This window comes from Mytilus edulis, chromosome 3 (assembly GCF_963676685.1).
Source record: "Mytilus edulis chromosome 3, xbMytEdul2.2, whole genome shotgun sequence".
NCBI classification, from domain to species: domain Eukaryota; kingdom Metazoa; phylum Mollusca; class Bivalvia; order Mytilida; family Mytilidae; genus Mytilus; species Mytilus edulis.
Window position 1 is genome coordinate 49,070,025 of NC_092346.1, and position 15,873 is coordinate 49,085,897.

Genomic DNA, 15,873 nt, shown 5'->3' on the forward strand with positions numbered 1-15,873 from the left:
CTGCTATGAGGGCTCAGTTGACCATGCATGACTTATTTGTAGATTTTGCTTCACACTTTTCACAGTAGCTAGTTCTTTTTCAAGGACAATAATCCTTCAAGGGTTCATGTTGCATACATGATTTATTATTGGCACATATAATTTTCTGAATATTTTAACTACTTTTGTAATCTACTATAGTTTTCATATTAAATTTAAAAAGTTATAAAAATCATCTCCCAAAAGTTATTACTCCCACCAGAAAATCAATGAACGATCATTCTGACTTTTAAAAATAAGGCTGAACAGTAAATCATTATTTTAGATGAATTCCATAACTTAATTTTATTTGTAGAGGTTTTGGATCAAAAGAAACTTCACAAATTATTTTTTTCTAAATGCTCGGTTTAGTTTTTATTGTGTCTTTTATTTGAATATCAGAGGTGAACAATCATCTTACAAAAGCAAATACTCCCATAGCAAACCAGTGTGATCTGACACAGTCATTTTGACCTAGAAAATAAACTGAACAGTAAAGCATTTATTTTTCATTTTCACTTTTGCAGTTACAATCTACATTTATTTGTTGAGGTTTTCGATCAAGATAAACCTTAGGCAAATTCCGTACTGTTCAGAAATCTACCAATCATTTATTTGTGTGGGTTTTTTACAAATCGACAGTTATCTCGTTTGTTTGAAGATTTCGGTTACACTGTGCAACAGGAGACAGTCTATTCCATATCATATTAGAACCTGCGTATAAGTTCAAAACTTGTATTTGTTAATTGCCAGTAATTACTGATTGCACAGCATACATAGCATCTGGAAGGATTAAATTTGCAGGTTAAATAACTTTCATGACAATAAATAGATATGGACATATTGTATTCCTTTATTTTACTGATGACGAAGAAAAATGTCTACAGAGACAATACATGAATGAGCACTACAAATTAAAATAAATAACAACTTCTTACACTAAAATGTAGTCGAACATATCTACATTTGCAGTCTTGTATCACTATGCATGTATATCTTTTCCCTCTGAGACAACAATTCCAGTTGTAAGTAATCTTAAACAGATGAATCGCGAAGCGACATTTTGTCTAACTAAGTAATATTGAGGTAGGGGAAATATATATATATATATATGTATTCTTTTTTTTTTTTATTTAAACACATTTTTAAACACAAAAACGGAACTAACCGCTTATCTTTCAAATAAGTATATTCATGCAAGACAGATTTAAAGAGAAGTCATATTTTGTTATTTTCAAATGGAATATTTCTTTCGTTTTTTTTTTAACTCAATTATCCAATTAGCAATTTAGGAAAATAATTTTAAAGCTAAACCATGAAGCTAAGGTGCAAAAAAACATGCTCGGTCATAGATTTTATTGAAATCATCATGATCATATCAAGTGAAAAGTGTACTGCAAAACATATCAATATAACCAAAAAAAAATAACAGCTGATATATAGAGTAAATTCAATTTGTTTATTTTAGGGAAGGGTATACAAATGTTCAATCAGGGATAGTAATAACCATTCCTTTGCACATGGGACAACTGTATTTGCTCTCTTCTAACCATGACTTAATACAACTAATGTGAAACTCTGAAAAGCAAACGAAATATATCATATAAGTTAATCTAGATTGAAACCATTCCAGTAGACTATATAGCTAATAGAATATGATTTCTATTTATTTGTATAACATGTATTCCATTACCAGGATTGCATTCTTTTAAAAATGTACTTATTTAATATCTACAATATTTCAAAAGCTCTCGAAATATTCTTACCTTAAAAAAAAAAAGTTTCGTGTCAGTTTTGTGTTGTTATTCATACATATTGTTGGTACAATGCGAAAGGACTAAATAATAAAATCAAACGTCGATATCCATTGTCTGAAAGTTCCTAAGGTTTTAACCAATTCCAAGCTCATCTAGCGTACACAATCAAAGGCCTGATATCCTCGATGATATTTATTCATGTATTGTACCCCAATTTATTTTTACATTTTTACCTATTATGTCTGTTTGTTTTGTTCACACATCGTATAAGATAGCGGTTCAGCTAGCTATAAAACCCATTTCCTACATGAGAACATGCCTGTACCAAGTCAGAAATATGACAGTGTTACCCATTCTTGTGATTTGTTTGCTTTTAATTTTGTCTTTTGATTACGGACTTTCCATTTGAAATTTCAGTATTTTTGTTAGATTACTTTAATATTATTCGAGGATAATATGTAATTACCGCTATTTTGCTGACGGGAGAGAGATTAAATATTACAATAAACATTGACTTCCAGAAGTCATTAGAATTTCTTTAAGGATTAAAATACCCGCACTTCTTTGATGAAAAAATTACTTAGGCATGGCAACATACAATGACGTCACTGGTTCTGTCCTATGTATAAACATATTGACCAAGTATTGTAGTTTCAAATTTCTACTAATAATTATAATCTTAATAGAGATAGGTTTACAAAAACATACCATGTTTACATGGTAAAATCCATAACTGTTCATTTTCAACAAACTCCTCTAGACATATGGGACACGTGTCGTATCGATGACCTGCAAGACATGTCAAGAGATATATATTAAGATAGAAGACTATTGACTTGTCACTTTGTCTTCTTATTGTGATCTATTTTACATACCTCTATAGTAGGAAATTAAAGACTATTGAAAATTATGGTAGCAGAGTAAAATCTAATTGCATGTGCTAGTTGAAGTTGTGAAACAATATTTGATTTTATGAAAGTATCGATGCTTACTGTGTATGCTTTGAGATTATATATTTGCATGTATAACAGCATAAAGGATGAGCGATAATACACTTTTTAATAGTTGTCGCTCATGGATATTTATCCTAGAACTAGACGAGTATTAAATTTTAAAAAAAGTTAATTTTATTTGGAATAAACCCTTGGTACTGTCTGAACTTGAAATACAATACTTTCTTAATTACTGCAATCCATTTACCTTTCTTAAACTTTGCAGCATGAATTTGAGGAGTACAACTTTTCAACGTCTGTATATTAGACAATTGAAATGGTAAAGACCACCTTCTTGTCCTTGCCCTCTCAGGGTATCTGTTGACTGACGTTTTATTTCTATACTGCAACTATGTGAAAATATACAAAATATACAAATTTCGCAGTTTGTTAAGAAAGTTATTTAAAAGAATTTACTTCTTGTGTATTGATGCTTTTGAATTGAAAACGTTAAATAATCAATACATTTCTGCAATAAAATTTACGCAAGACTAAACTCAACCTCTTCGTGGCTTTAATTTCTCGATTTGGTCTAGATATGTGTCTACTGTTGTCAGACCAGATATTACCTTCTTTATGCTATATGCATCATTTTTTTCTTCCAAATCTAAGTCATTCTGACTTTTTAAGTTATGCCTGTTATTAGTAGGTGCTTTTGTACATATATATATGTGTTTAATATTGAGCTAAGCATTTCAAAGATGGCATTTTGCATTTCGATTGAGATGATCATGTTTCACAGATTTACGGTCAATGGAATTGTAATTCAGTGGTTGTCGTTTGTTAATATGTTACATTTTTTTCGTTCAATTTTTTGCTCATAACTAAGGCCGTTCGTTTTCTCGTTTGAATTGTTTTACATTGTCATTTCGAGGCCTTTTATAGGAGACTATTTGGTATTGTTTTTGCTCATTGTTGAAGGCCGTACGGTGATCTAATGTTGTTATTTTCTGTGTCATTTTGGTATCCTGTGGTAGGTTGTTACATTGGCAATCATGCCACATCTTCTTTTTTATATTTGTAACAACGACGGGAACATACGACGCGTACCTTAGAGGTTTCAATAACGTATACGCCATAATTTATTTTGTTCATATTTAAACATTATCTACAATATTTATTTTGAGTTTTTGCGCTCATAGTTATCAGCTGATGTTTACTATAATGACCAAAGCGAACATTTCAATACTGTTCTTTACTTTGCATATTTCTTTTTGGCAATTTCTATACAAAAATATTTGCTTGTAACTTGAATATTTGTTTTTTAGCTTCTAGAATTTCAGAAGTATTTTGAGGCAAAGTATGTACGGTTCGCAAGCTGGTTTTAGTTAATAAAACTGTTGTACTTACATGTTTTATACAACAGCAAACTCCAATTATTAGAGGACATAAACATAACATTGTTATACTAAACGCAGTTCTAAACAAGATCTTGGAGGTTGTTTTATATTGTATTGGTTCTTGAACATCAGCGCATATGTTTATGGACCAATGGTTGTACTTGTTACTGTAATGTAAACTTGTTGTTTCAATAATATATTAGGTAATTCAATGAACGTAATCTATGTATAACTGGTAAATTATTAAACCAGGGATTTTGTTACCATAACTTACTTTAAATAAAGGCAACCGTAGTTTACATATCATTGATATGTTTAAGTATTTGGCAAAACTTTTAGGAATATTTGGTCCTGAAGGCTCTTCAACTTCGTACCCTATTTGGCCTTTTAAACATTTTTTTTTATTCGAGCGTCACTGATAGATGTTTGCAGACAAAACGCGAGTCTGGCGTAAATACAAAATTTTAATCCTGTTATCTATGGTGAGTTTATTTGCAACCACTCGGTTCGATGCCACTGCTGGTGGAGATTTATTTCCCCGAGGTTATCACCAGCCCAGCAGTCAGTACTTCTGTTTTGACTTGAATTATCATTGATATGTTCATAATTATAAATTAACTGTTAACAAAACTTTGCATTTTTGTAAAACTAAGGCTTTTCTACCTCAGGAAAACATAACCTTAGCTGTATTAGGCAAAATTTTTAGGAACATTTGGTCCTGAACGGTCTTCACCTTCCTACTCTATTTTGCTTTTTAAACATGTTTTGATTCGAGCGTCACTAATGAGTCTTTTGTAGACGAAACGCGCGTCTGGCGTACATATAGAATTTTAATCCTGGTATCTATGATGAGTTTTATTAACAAGTATTTAAAATTCATAAATCGATTGGAAGAAAACATATCAGGTTTACAAAAACTAAAACCAAGGGAAACACATCAACTAAAAGAGGAAAACAAACTAACAACATTATCACTGAACTAGTATATATTTGTTTAGGGGCCAGCTGAAGGACGCCTCCGGGTGCGGGAATTTCTCGCTACATTGAAGACCTGTTGGTGACCTTCTGCTGTTGTGTTTTTTTATTTTGGTCGGGTTGTTGTCTCTTTGACACATTCCCCATTTCCATTCTCAATTTTATAACAACAGTACCACTGAAGTGCAGCGTTTACTAAATTATTTCATAGACACAAAAATGTTTGACTATACTTGTATAATTCTTATTAAAAACCAGATATTGCATAGATGCTTATAATACGATACACATAAAGTCATTGGTACTTTTGATAAATATATCCTTAAAGGATATCTTTGAATACTATTATGGACCTATTCAAGTACATCCTAAGTATGCACATAGTTTAAGTGATTTAACATGATTTTTTTAGCAATTATGTGAAAAATAAACGGTATCACAACATAAACATACAATTCAGTGAAAGTCTACAAAACATTATATAATAAAACAAATGATGAGCAGCACGAACTCCGCCACCAAACGGCATAACCTAAGGCGCTGTGAGCAGATCCTGGTCAATTTGTTACACCCGGTATGATGTATTCTTGTTAATACAAATTATATGATATGTTTGATTCAATAATTTTTATATTCAAGGAAAAGAGGGCGGGATTGTATTTACGACTATAGAAACATATATGTGCCACAAATATTCAATAACTGTCAAAAAATCTCATGATGGCGGATTGAAATGCTTGATTTCGTGATTGACAACATATTCGTTACGTTTGGAGGACGTGTTTCCGACAGACTGTCGTAATTCTAATGGGAACCAATTGTGCCCCTCTTCTTGTCGACTTGTTTCAATATTATTATGAGGCTGACTTCACACAGGAACTTTTTAAGAAGAAAGATAAGAAGTTATCAATATCCTTTAACTTTACGTTCCGCTATATAGACGATGTTCTCTCACTAAATAATACAAAACTTGGTGACTATGTTGAACGAATCTATCCGATCGAACTGGAGATAAAGGATTCTACAGATACAGCTACGTCTGCCTCATATCTTGACTTACATCTAGGAATTGATAATGAGGGTTGGTTGAAAATAAAACTTTACGACAAAAGAGAGAATTTCAGCTTCCAAATTGTGTTCCATTTCTATGTAGCAACATTCCAGCAGCGCCTGCATACGGAGTATATATCTCCCAATTGATAAGATATTCCCGGGTTTGCATTTCCTATCATAATTTCCTTGATAGAGGATTGCTACTCACAAGGAATCTATCAAACCAAGAGTTTCCAAATGTCGTAAATGTTACAGACCCCATCACGAGTTGGTTGACCGTTATGGAATAACCGTTTCACAGATGATATCGGATATGTTCCTTATGTCGTAACTACAATACCCTTTCCCTTTTCACGAATGTTTGTGATTTTCTAATGCATGGCATAGATAACAGTAGCCGTATTTGACACAACTTTTTTGGAATTTTAGGTCCTGAATGCTTTTCAACTTTGTTCTTGTTTGACTTTATAATTATTTTGATCTGAGCGTCACTGATGCGTCTGGCGTATTTAATTATAAGCCTGGTACCTTTGATAAATGTTTAAGTTGACCTAATTGTCGTGAAATTGAATTATTTGTTTATATTATCATTACATCTCGTTTAGTTAATTCAGAACTCAGTAACTGTGTAAAAAATTATGGTTTCCTCTTTACTTTCATTATGTCTAGCCAACTAGCCAAAAATTAATGCTACACCACATATTTTTTCTTCCTTCCTTCTTGGTTTTATGAGTTGATTTATACAAGTGAAAATGAAATGTCAACATTAATGTAATGTGGGACGTATATATTTAAATGATTTCAAATACGAGATAAAAAAAAAAACATTAAGAGTTAATTAAAAATAAACAGATTAAGTATGTCAATAATTTACAAGCAAAATATTAGAGGAAAGAAAGAATAAACAATAATTTTCATATAGATAGCAATGACCAATAAGGCATGAAATTTCCCAATACGTGGATCACAATGTTTTAAACGACTGGAAATGGTTATACGTACGCTGCTTCGTATTCGATGTCATAGTTGCTTAACAGTTTACCAGCACGATATCCTACCAATACTGATGAGATCATGACATCTTCCATCTTTGAATCTGCAATTGAAAAGGTTAGGCAGATTAAAGTAAAACGCAAACCCACTGGAAATATTTAAAAGTTTCTTAATTGAGAAAATCTCGTTCATTTGATTCCAGTATCAGTGACCAACTTTTGTTTCTACAGAGATGAAGTATGATCTATCATTTTGATTATAAACATTAATAATTGTTAATAAAATATAGTGTGTGTATTTGTAAAATATATATTGCGCCTTCACTTTTCGTAGTTAAAATGGGATTGACATTAATAAACTAAATTCAAATATATACACTATTATTTTTACTATGGATGATTATCATTTATATCACTATAATTGGCTCCACGAAGTATGATTTATCAACAATTTTACCTGCAGGTTCAATCATTCTCCTCAAATCCTCCCCAGTTTGAAAATCATTATGCACGATAACTGCATCAAATTTCATACGTTGTGCAGCAAGTACCTGAAACAAATGCGTTCTAAAAAAATATGTTTCCATTGGACACCATTCCTCGCTTACACTATCACATTTGCATGTTCGATGAATACCTAGATTTGGGTCAAAATCTTAATTTGGTATATACTTTTGAAATATCACATTAGAATGAAGTAAGTATATACTAGGTGTTGTCATTTTAACGATATTTTGTCAATACCATATGAGCAAGAGGTTTTGGACAGCCATTAAATCCACCATTTCTGTATCAAGTCAGGAATACGGCAGTTGTTATGAAATAGTCTGTTGTTATGCATGTTGGCGTTTGTTTTTGTTGTTTTCGTTCGTTACCTGTATTTTTTCTCTTAATCAATTTATGACGTTTAAAATCTGTATACTGTTGCCTTTATTTCTATCTAAACTGTAAGTTTAAGTAAGTTTAATTTGACCACAAAGTTGACAGCATTAAACTACCGTTTAAACCCGAAACAGGACGGGCAGACAAACAGAAAAACATAATGTCCCTCAACACCATGGAGTGTTATTATTTATTTTCATACTACTAAATAAATGCAATATGTCTTTACGAATAGTACAGATTCAGATAATTACTACACATACTAAATGTCTTATTCACTCTATTGAATCTGTACCTTACCAAATTGTTACTTCGCTGGAGAGTTGTTTCATTGGTACTCATACCACATCTTCTCATATCTACTAATTGCATACAAATTGAAACATAAGTTCCGCTTCTGACGATACATGTGCCGTTTTGACCTCCTTTAAAACATTGCTATAAATTGATTTGACTCTAGAAGTAGGTTTAGATTTTTTATGTGTTGTCTGTACTCAGTTTTGTTTTTCTTTTGTTATGACATTTAAACTTCTATTTCTATTCTGTTTGTTTGTTAACACAAACTGTAGCTAATCTATTAATTAGCTTGTATTACTACAGACGAAAGACGATTGTTTTGTTTTTTGTATTTTTTGTATTGAGTGTAATGCTGATTACCATGTAAAGAAATGTGCAATCACTATTAGTTTCCATCAAAGCAATTAAAGTCTCGTTTTCCTTCTCTGTCTGACGATTTGGTACATAGTCATGGCATGTTTTGTTTGTCTTTAAATAAACAAGCTTCCCCTAAAATAAAATAAAATATTGTGATGTTAAGTTAAGTTTTTTTTATTAACGTTTAAGAAAATAACAAGTTATTTTTTTTTTGTTCCTTTATATGTTTTCATAATTAAGCAAATGAGTGCATAAAATTCATTTTAATCAAATTTGATCAAATATCATTTTAACTTGACATTTTAAATTTTCAGGTGATTAGTATGTCCGGTGATTGTTCAGAATCACTGTCTTGCTTATTATCTTTATCTTTCTTAAGAAATGCAAAAAATGATACAACTATTAGAACATATTGTATTTTATTTTATTTTGACTTCAACAAAGCATAATCGAGTACCTTGATTCCACTTTTTGGTATACTGGGTCCAAATACTGCCTTTTTGTCTTTAAATGAATAAACAACTAGTTCACCTTTAATCTGAAAAATTAGACATCATCTACATGCATTTGCATGGTCTGTTGAAAATTTGCTTTCTATATAATACTTTTACAACCTTGGCTTTTATATATTTTGCTTTGAGCGTTCGTGATGAAAGTAGTAAATCTAGAAAATCCGCCGGACGCTTAACATAGATAAAGTGCTATTTTTATTTTAAATGTGCCTTTGATTTACACATTTGGACAGCCCCCTTGAGAGCTACTTTTTTCCTTTTAGGTTTCGTTTAGTCTTCCTTGTCTGTTTAGTAAATATCTCCCAAAGAATAAAAGCTGTATTAACTATTTTTTTTCAAATCACGGGGTTGCTGTTCAGATATAAAAAAAAAAGGATGGAATGAGATGGTAAATATAGATTTATATAAAATAAAATGACAGGATTTATCAACTAGAAGTAAACATACAAAAAATCTTTATATTATCCTTCATTTACCGTTTAAAGGCTGAAATGCTGATGTTGGCTAACAAATTACAAGATCAGTATGTTTCGTATCCCAGTGCTAAAATGTCACATGACTAAATCTAAATAATAGTCCAGTATCCCCCCCGCGTTGAACATATTTTATCTGTTAATTGGCAATAACAAAAAGATGTATTTTTAATAAGTTATAACATGAAAGCATGAGAGACTTTACAGTGCAATTCAGCATATGATAAATATTTCTAAAAGATGTATCTCTTTTGAAAGTGGTTGACTGGCATTGGTGATTGATATTGTCGGAGACGTTGCTAATATAAAATTTTGATAAAAAAAAAATCTGGCAAAAATTGTACATGTAAGAAGGTACAATGCGATATTCGATATGATTAATATTTCCAAGTGGCATTTCTATTTCGAGAAAAGTTGATCTGCATTGAATTCTTAAAGCGGCCCGACAAATTGCTTAAATAAACCTTTGAAATAAATTTGATAACAATTAGGCGAGGATGGTACACATGAGAACGTTTACAATGCTATATTTCATATAGTTGATATATTCAAGGGGCATAACTTTTTAAAACAAAATAAAGATAGGCACAGATTTTTTAACTTTTTGAGGCATTGCTAATATATAAAGCTTGGATACAAATTTGATTAATATCTGTAGATATTTAGAATCTACAAAAATAAAAAAAGGATAAATGATCTGAATATATACGCTTAGTTAAAAATCTAATGCTACACTAGACAATGTAGACAGTTCTCAGCTGGAAGCACATGACTTGTTTATAATTATATATACAATCGTTTTAATATCTATAGTTTAATGAATATCTAAGCGTAAATTCGAACAGGATGTTGTATTTTTATTGACAAAAGTACATCTAGTTATAAAAAACCCATTTTAATGTTCAGTACCAAATTATGCAATATATTTTAAATAAATAATACTCACTACATCTACTTCGGCAATTACACTGATTATCAGTTCAATGAATATTATGGTATGACGTACTGTTACCATTTTTCAGGCGGGCATTGTTTGTTCTTAGTATACAGGTTTTTATGAATATAAAGCTCTGTAAACGGAAATTTAATTGATTATACAGAATACACAGTACAGTTAAAATGAAAATAACAAAACTACAGAACTCCGAGGAAAATTCAAAACGGAAAGTACCTAATCAAATGGCAAAAAGTTCAATCTCATCAGAAGAAACGGACAACAACTGCCATATTCCTGACTTGGTATAGGTATTTTCTTATGTATAAAATGGTAGATTAAATCTGGTTTTATAGCTAGCTAAACCTCCCACTTGTATGACAATTGTATAAACTTTCATTATATTGACAACGATGTGTGATCAAGCAAACAGACATATTAGGTTATCAAAAATACCTGCACAGCGGTCAACGTTGTGCTATTAATAGCAGCTTATTTAACATTAGCTAGTAAATGTAGATGATTAAGGGTTTAGTTTCTATGTTATCTTTGATTTTGTCTCTTCTTTGCCTTCATGTTTCATCTTAGTATCTTCCTACTTTTTTTGTAATTTTAAAGTGTGTAACAGGACGTTAGTATGATAGTTGAAAGGAAAATAGATTTAGTTTCAAGAGCACTGGACGAATGAAACTGGTCAACTGCAAAACGTTTAAAAATCTCTGGGTTTCGTAGCACTTGACGGTTTTTATCATATTGAAATGTACTAAGAACGAATAGTAATGAGAAAAGATGGTATTCAACAAGGTTTAATTAAACTCAATAAATGTTATCTTAGAAGGTTTACTGGTTTACCGAGGGTTTTTTCTTTTTTGTGTCAAAAAAGGCATCATATTCTAAATTGTGGTTTCGATATTTGATTTAGTTGCAGATAGAAAAAAAATTATCGTCTGCAGTATTAACATTTTTCTATTTAGAGGTAGGGTATAATAATGTTCACATTAAAATGACATATTTGATTGGCTTATATGTATTGTAGTTACGACGTTATTCCATGACGGTCAACCAACTCGTGATGGCGTCCGTAAAATTTACGAAGGGGTGATTTCAACTTCACCACTTGGAACTCTTGGTTTAAGGTTTTGATCCCTTCTGTAACCATTTTTGTACGAACTTTTCAAACTTCAATTGTATCAAAACTACAGATATAATGAATGATAGAGATATGCCATTTTGTACATATACCAAGGGGAAACTTGATGCAAAGCATTATTATTTACTGTTTCATTACTTGATTTGGTCCATTTTTGTATTTGTTTTCACCAATAACTACATTAATAAACTTGTTCTTAGAAAAGCAATGCTAGCACTGCATGCAATAATCCTATATCTATCAGTCATCAAATTGCCAAATATGAGAGTACAAGGATAAAAGCAGTGGATATTCTATGAAATTTCCATATGCTTAGCATTGAATCAACACAAGGGTACATAATCCTGAATAGCTTACATCAAAGTAATTTTAAAATTAAAATGCTTATTAATAAGTTCTAAGATTTGGCTTAGATTTTATTATTTGAAAGTAAAAAAAAAAAACACATCTTGCCTAACTTTTGTTGTTTTTATCTAATACCCGTGACGTTGTTATGTACGTGACGGCAAGAAAATACTTTTAGAATAAAATGTATCTGTCAAAGATAATAATGATAGGATATTCAGTATTTTAAATTGAATGAATAAATGAATTGGTACCCCTAGAAAAAAGCATTGTCAACATTGGTTTCACCGCGGTAGACGATGTTTTCTCCCGGTAACAATCTGCTCTATCACCCTCTCAGCTATGTGTTATTTATATAGTGCGTGCAAATTTTTACTCCTGGTTTTTATGAGTTTAATTATAACCATTGGGTCAATTCTAATGGAAAGAACATCATCAATATATCAGAAAGTGAAATTAAATAATCTGGCTTTTTTTATCTTCTTGTTTTTGACAAGTGTCTGAAGGAACTCCAATTCATATGAAAATACAGTTCGTTCCCATATGAATATCGACAATGTGTTGCAAAAGTCTACCTCCAAATTCAACAAATATGTTGTCGATAAGAAACTCCAGCATGCTGATCACTTGTTTCTCTGTTTGTAGAATTTACAAGTTGTGGCTGAAGAGAACAATAAATTGATTGAAATTGTGGATAGTTTCGAAATGAATATAGTGTCGTTGATAAAAATGCAAGTAACGAACGGTTAGCAGGTTCAGACTTTGCATTCAGTCAAATTTGATAATTGCAAAATCCGTTCATGATTTTTCGTTTTGTTGACTGAGTAAAGCAACAGTAGTAAACTGCTGTTCAATAGATATAATTCGATTAAGCGAAAAAAAAATCCGGGTCACAAACCAAAATCGAGGGAAACACATCAACTATAAGAGGAAAACAACCAACAGAACAACAGAAACTCTGAACTGCTACAAAAACAAACGCCAACATATATTGAAACTTGATAACAAATGCCATAATTTTGTCTTCGCACAGAATATTTTAAGAAAAAATTAAATTAACGGCAACTTACCTGGTGTAGTATTTCTTCTAGACAAACATACAGTACTTATGAATACACATCCTTTATGTTTTCTTTACATGTATCATATGCTCTATTGCTTTTATGCATAAGTGTTTGTCGTTACTTCCTGATCATCACCCTATATTTCAGGACCTTTTTTTAATTATATTAAATTGTACTTTATATGAAATAAGTTGTTGAATTGCTATATAATATATTTTACACGGTCCATTTATCTTTATATTAAAATGAATTATGAAATCTATTTTACATTTACAAAAAATGAAGTAAGACGCTAAAATCATGAAAATATTGTTTTCATTTTAATTAAAACTACAAATAACAATATATTTACCGTAACGATTAAGTTTTGCTTTTAAAGACATCTTGACAGTTGATTTATTATATCCTATATTTCTCATATTTTTATCTTTTTTAGTTGTTTGTGTATTTTTACTGAAAATTATTATTCTCGCATGTTTTATAATCCTTATTGTATAATTACATTTTGTGTATATTTTATGGGTATCAGAACATCACACGTGGCCAAATTGTTTTCATGATTATGACTTTAACTTGTGGGTGATCGGTTAAGTTAATCATTCATTAAAAAAAAACTCATGGAACAAAAATAGCATATCTTTACCAAAATATTGTCTAAAAAAATAGACCAGATAGATATGTTCTTGTGAATGCAGAAGGGAAAGGACAGATATTGTGTATGCGATTCTTAATCTTTAACATTAAAGTTAAAGATTGGGACACCTTTTCAAAAGCCAGATATATCTGGTTAGTTTTCCGTCATCTAGATTTCTATTTGTGTAGTCAGCATTTTATAAAATAAGTTCGATATCGTCTCCTTCTGAGTTAATTTAATTCAAATCATAATGACTTGTTCATCTTTATAACAAACGGTGTACACCAGTTCACATGAATTTAATTGTTTACAAATCATCATAATCTAAATAAAACCAGAATACATCGATTGATTAAATCATTTCCACGAAAACAAGTTTACTAATTTGATAAAATATTCGAACTGATAACTAGTAGTCTTATTTGTTCTATTTGTTATTGTTCAAAAAAAGCGTTGGAAAAATACATCGAAACCATAATTATGCAGGAAAAAATGGTTCTTAAATACATAACAATGTCTCTGTCCTATATAGCCATAGCTTGAGACGAGCTATCAAATTATATCGGATACCTCATTGTGTAGCCTGCTGAAGAGCACTTCTCAATTCAATGTGATTGGACGCTTTCCCATTGATTGTAAATGTTGTCACTTTTGTGGGTCAAATGTCTGACACTATAAGGGTGTCAATTATCTACGTTGATTATCAAGATAGTCACAAAGTGATCCGTACTTTGTAAAAATAACTGCTACAAAAAGTATTTTACAAAGATTTAAAGAAAAAATAGGTTGGATACATCACTATTTTTATTTTTTAACTATGTAGGACATAGTAGTTTTAGGTTAGATACGTATTTGTCGTTATGTTTGAGACGTCAAAAAGACATCATAAAGTACTTTTCTGCACTTAAGTGTCCACATATAAGCAGCTAGTTCGTTTATCAATACATTTGACATAGTTTTGAAAGGATTGAATAAGTTTACTTTTTTCAGTAAATTTCAGTGACTAGTTAATTGATTGCAGCATTCCTCCTTCTTTTCAATTCGAACTTAGTTTCTACTTGTTTTCTTCAAATCAATGTAAACTTTGTGTATTAGTGTTTGCAGTGATATCAGTTAGTTGTAAACTGCGCTCTGATATCATGCATCTTTCTTTTCAAACCTTCACAGCATGTGTCTGTCCAGAGTAAAACACATATCTTGCTAAGTCTGGGATCAAGTCAGAATATATATCAACGATAAATATGACCTACATAAACGTTAACTTGGCTTGTCATTATATTGTCTATCATAAAGTATATTCTAATTTTTTGTTATATATTTCAGATCCGACATCATATTTTCAGAATATATCAGCCCTGTAGTCAATAGTTATCAAAGGTACCAGGATTATAATTTAGTACGCCAGACGCGCGTTTCGTCTACATAAGACTCATCAGTGCGCTCATATCAAAATAGTTATAAACCAAACAAATACAAAGTTGAAGAGCATTGAGGATCCACTTTTGTGTTGACATTACATATTAAAGCTTTGGTCATTTTCAGTTCAATTTCTGTTCATATGATATATTCTTGAATTATTCGGAACGCATTTTTCTACACTCATTCGTGTCTTTCAATGGTTTTAATCGATTTGCAATGTCTTTTTCATTGCTTTGATTCGAGAACAACTGATGCATCTTATTTAGCCGAAACACGCGTCTGGTGTTACAGTAACAAACTATCAGCGTGATTATCTATGATGAAGTTTGATTACAATCACTGGGTCGATGCAACTATTGTTTTAGAAGGTACCATCATCGAAGTAGGTAGTATAAAATATCAACAAGATGGATATTTTCAGAAGATTTTCTGCTTTAATTATTCAAACTTTTAGGGTTTTCTTTATCCTTAACATAGATGCCATTAGCCGTGGATTTTGAATTTTTCGGATTTATTTATGTATTTGATTTTCATTCGTATTTTATTAACCTTTCTAACTGTTTTGATTCGAGCGTCACTCATACGTCTCGAGTAGACAAAACGCTCGACTGGTTTAGCAAATTATAAGCTTTGCATTTTGGGGGATTTTTTACAATCGCTGGGTCGATGCCAATGATAG

At 31.0% G+C, this 15,873-nt stretch overlaps 1 protein-coding gene across 2 annotated transcripts; it reads right to left on the reverse strand.

Annotated features, from left to right (window-relative positions):
- Positions 1-857: 857 nt before the first annotated feature.
- Positions 858-13,255, reverse strand: LOC139514318 (E3 ubiquitin-protein ligase RNF13-like). 2 transcript variants are annotated; one of them, XM_071303412.1, is made up of 10 exons: positions 13,148-13,255; positions 10,595-10,718; positions 9,121-9,201; positions 8,667-8,795; positions 7,585-7,678; positions 7,138-7,231; positions 4,118-4,274; positions 2,976-3,111; positions 2,484-2,564; positions 858-1,596 (listed from the first exon to the last, which is right to left on the reverse strand). In XM_071303412.1, exons 2-10 carry the CDS (start codon positions 10,661-10,663, stop codon positions 1,505-1,507), a joined length of 933 nt encoding a protein of 310 aa, XP_071159513.1. In that variant the 5' UTR covers positions 10,664-10,718; positions 13,148-13,255; the 3' UTR covers positions 858-1,504. The 2 variants fall into 2 exon arrangements, with proteins under 2 accessions (XP_071159513.1, XP_071159512.1); XM_071303411.1 differs by having other exon boundaries at positions 2,976-3,117; positions 13,148-13,254.
- Between the last annotated feature and the right edge of the window lie 2,618 nt (positions 13,256-15,873).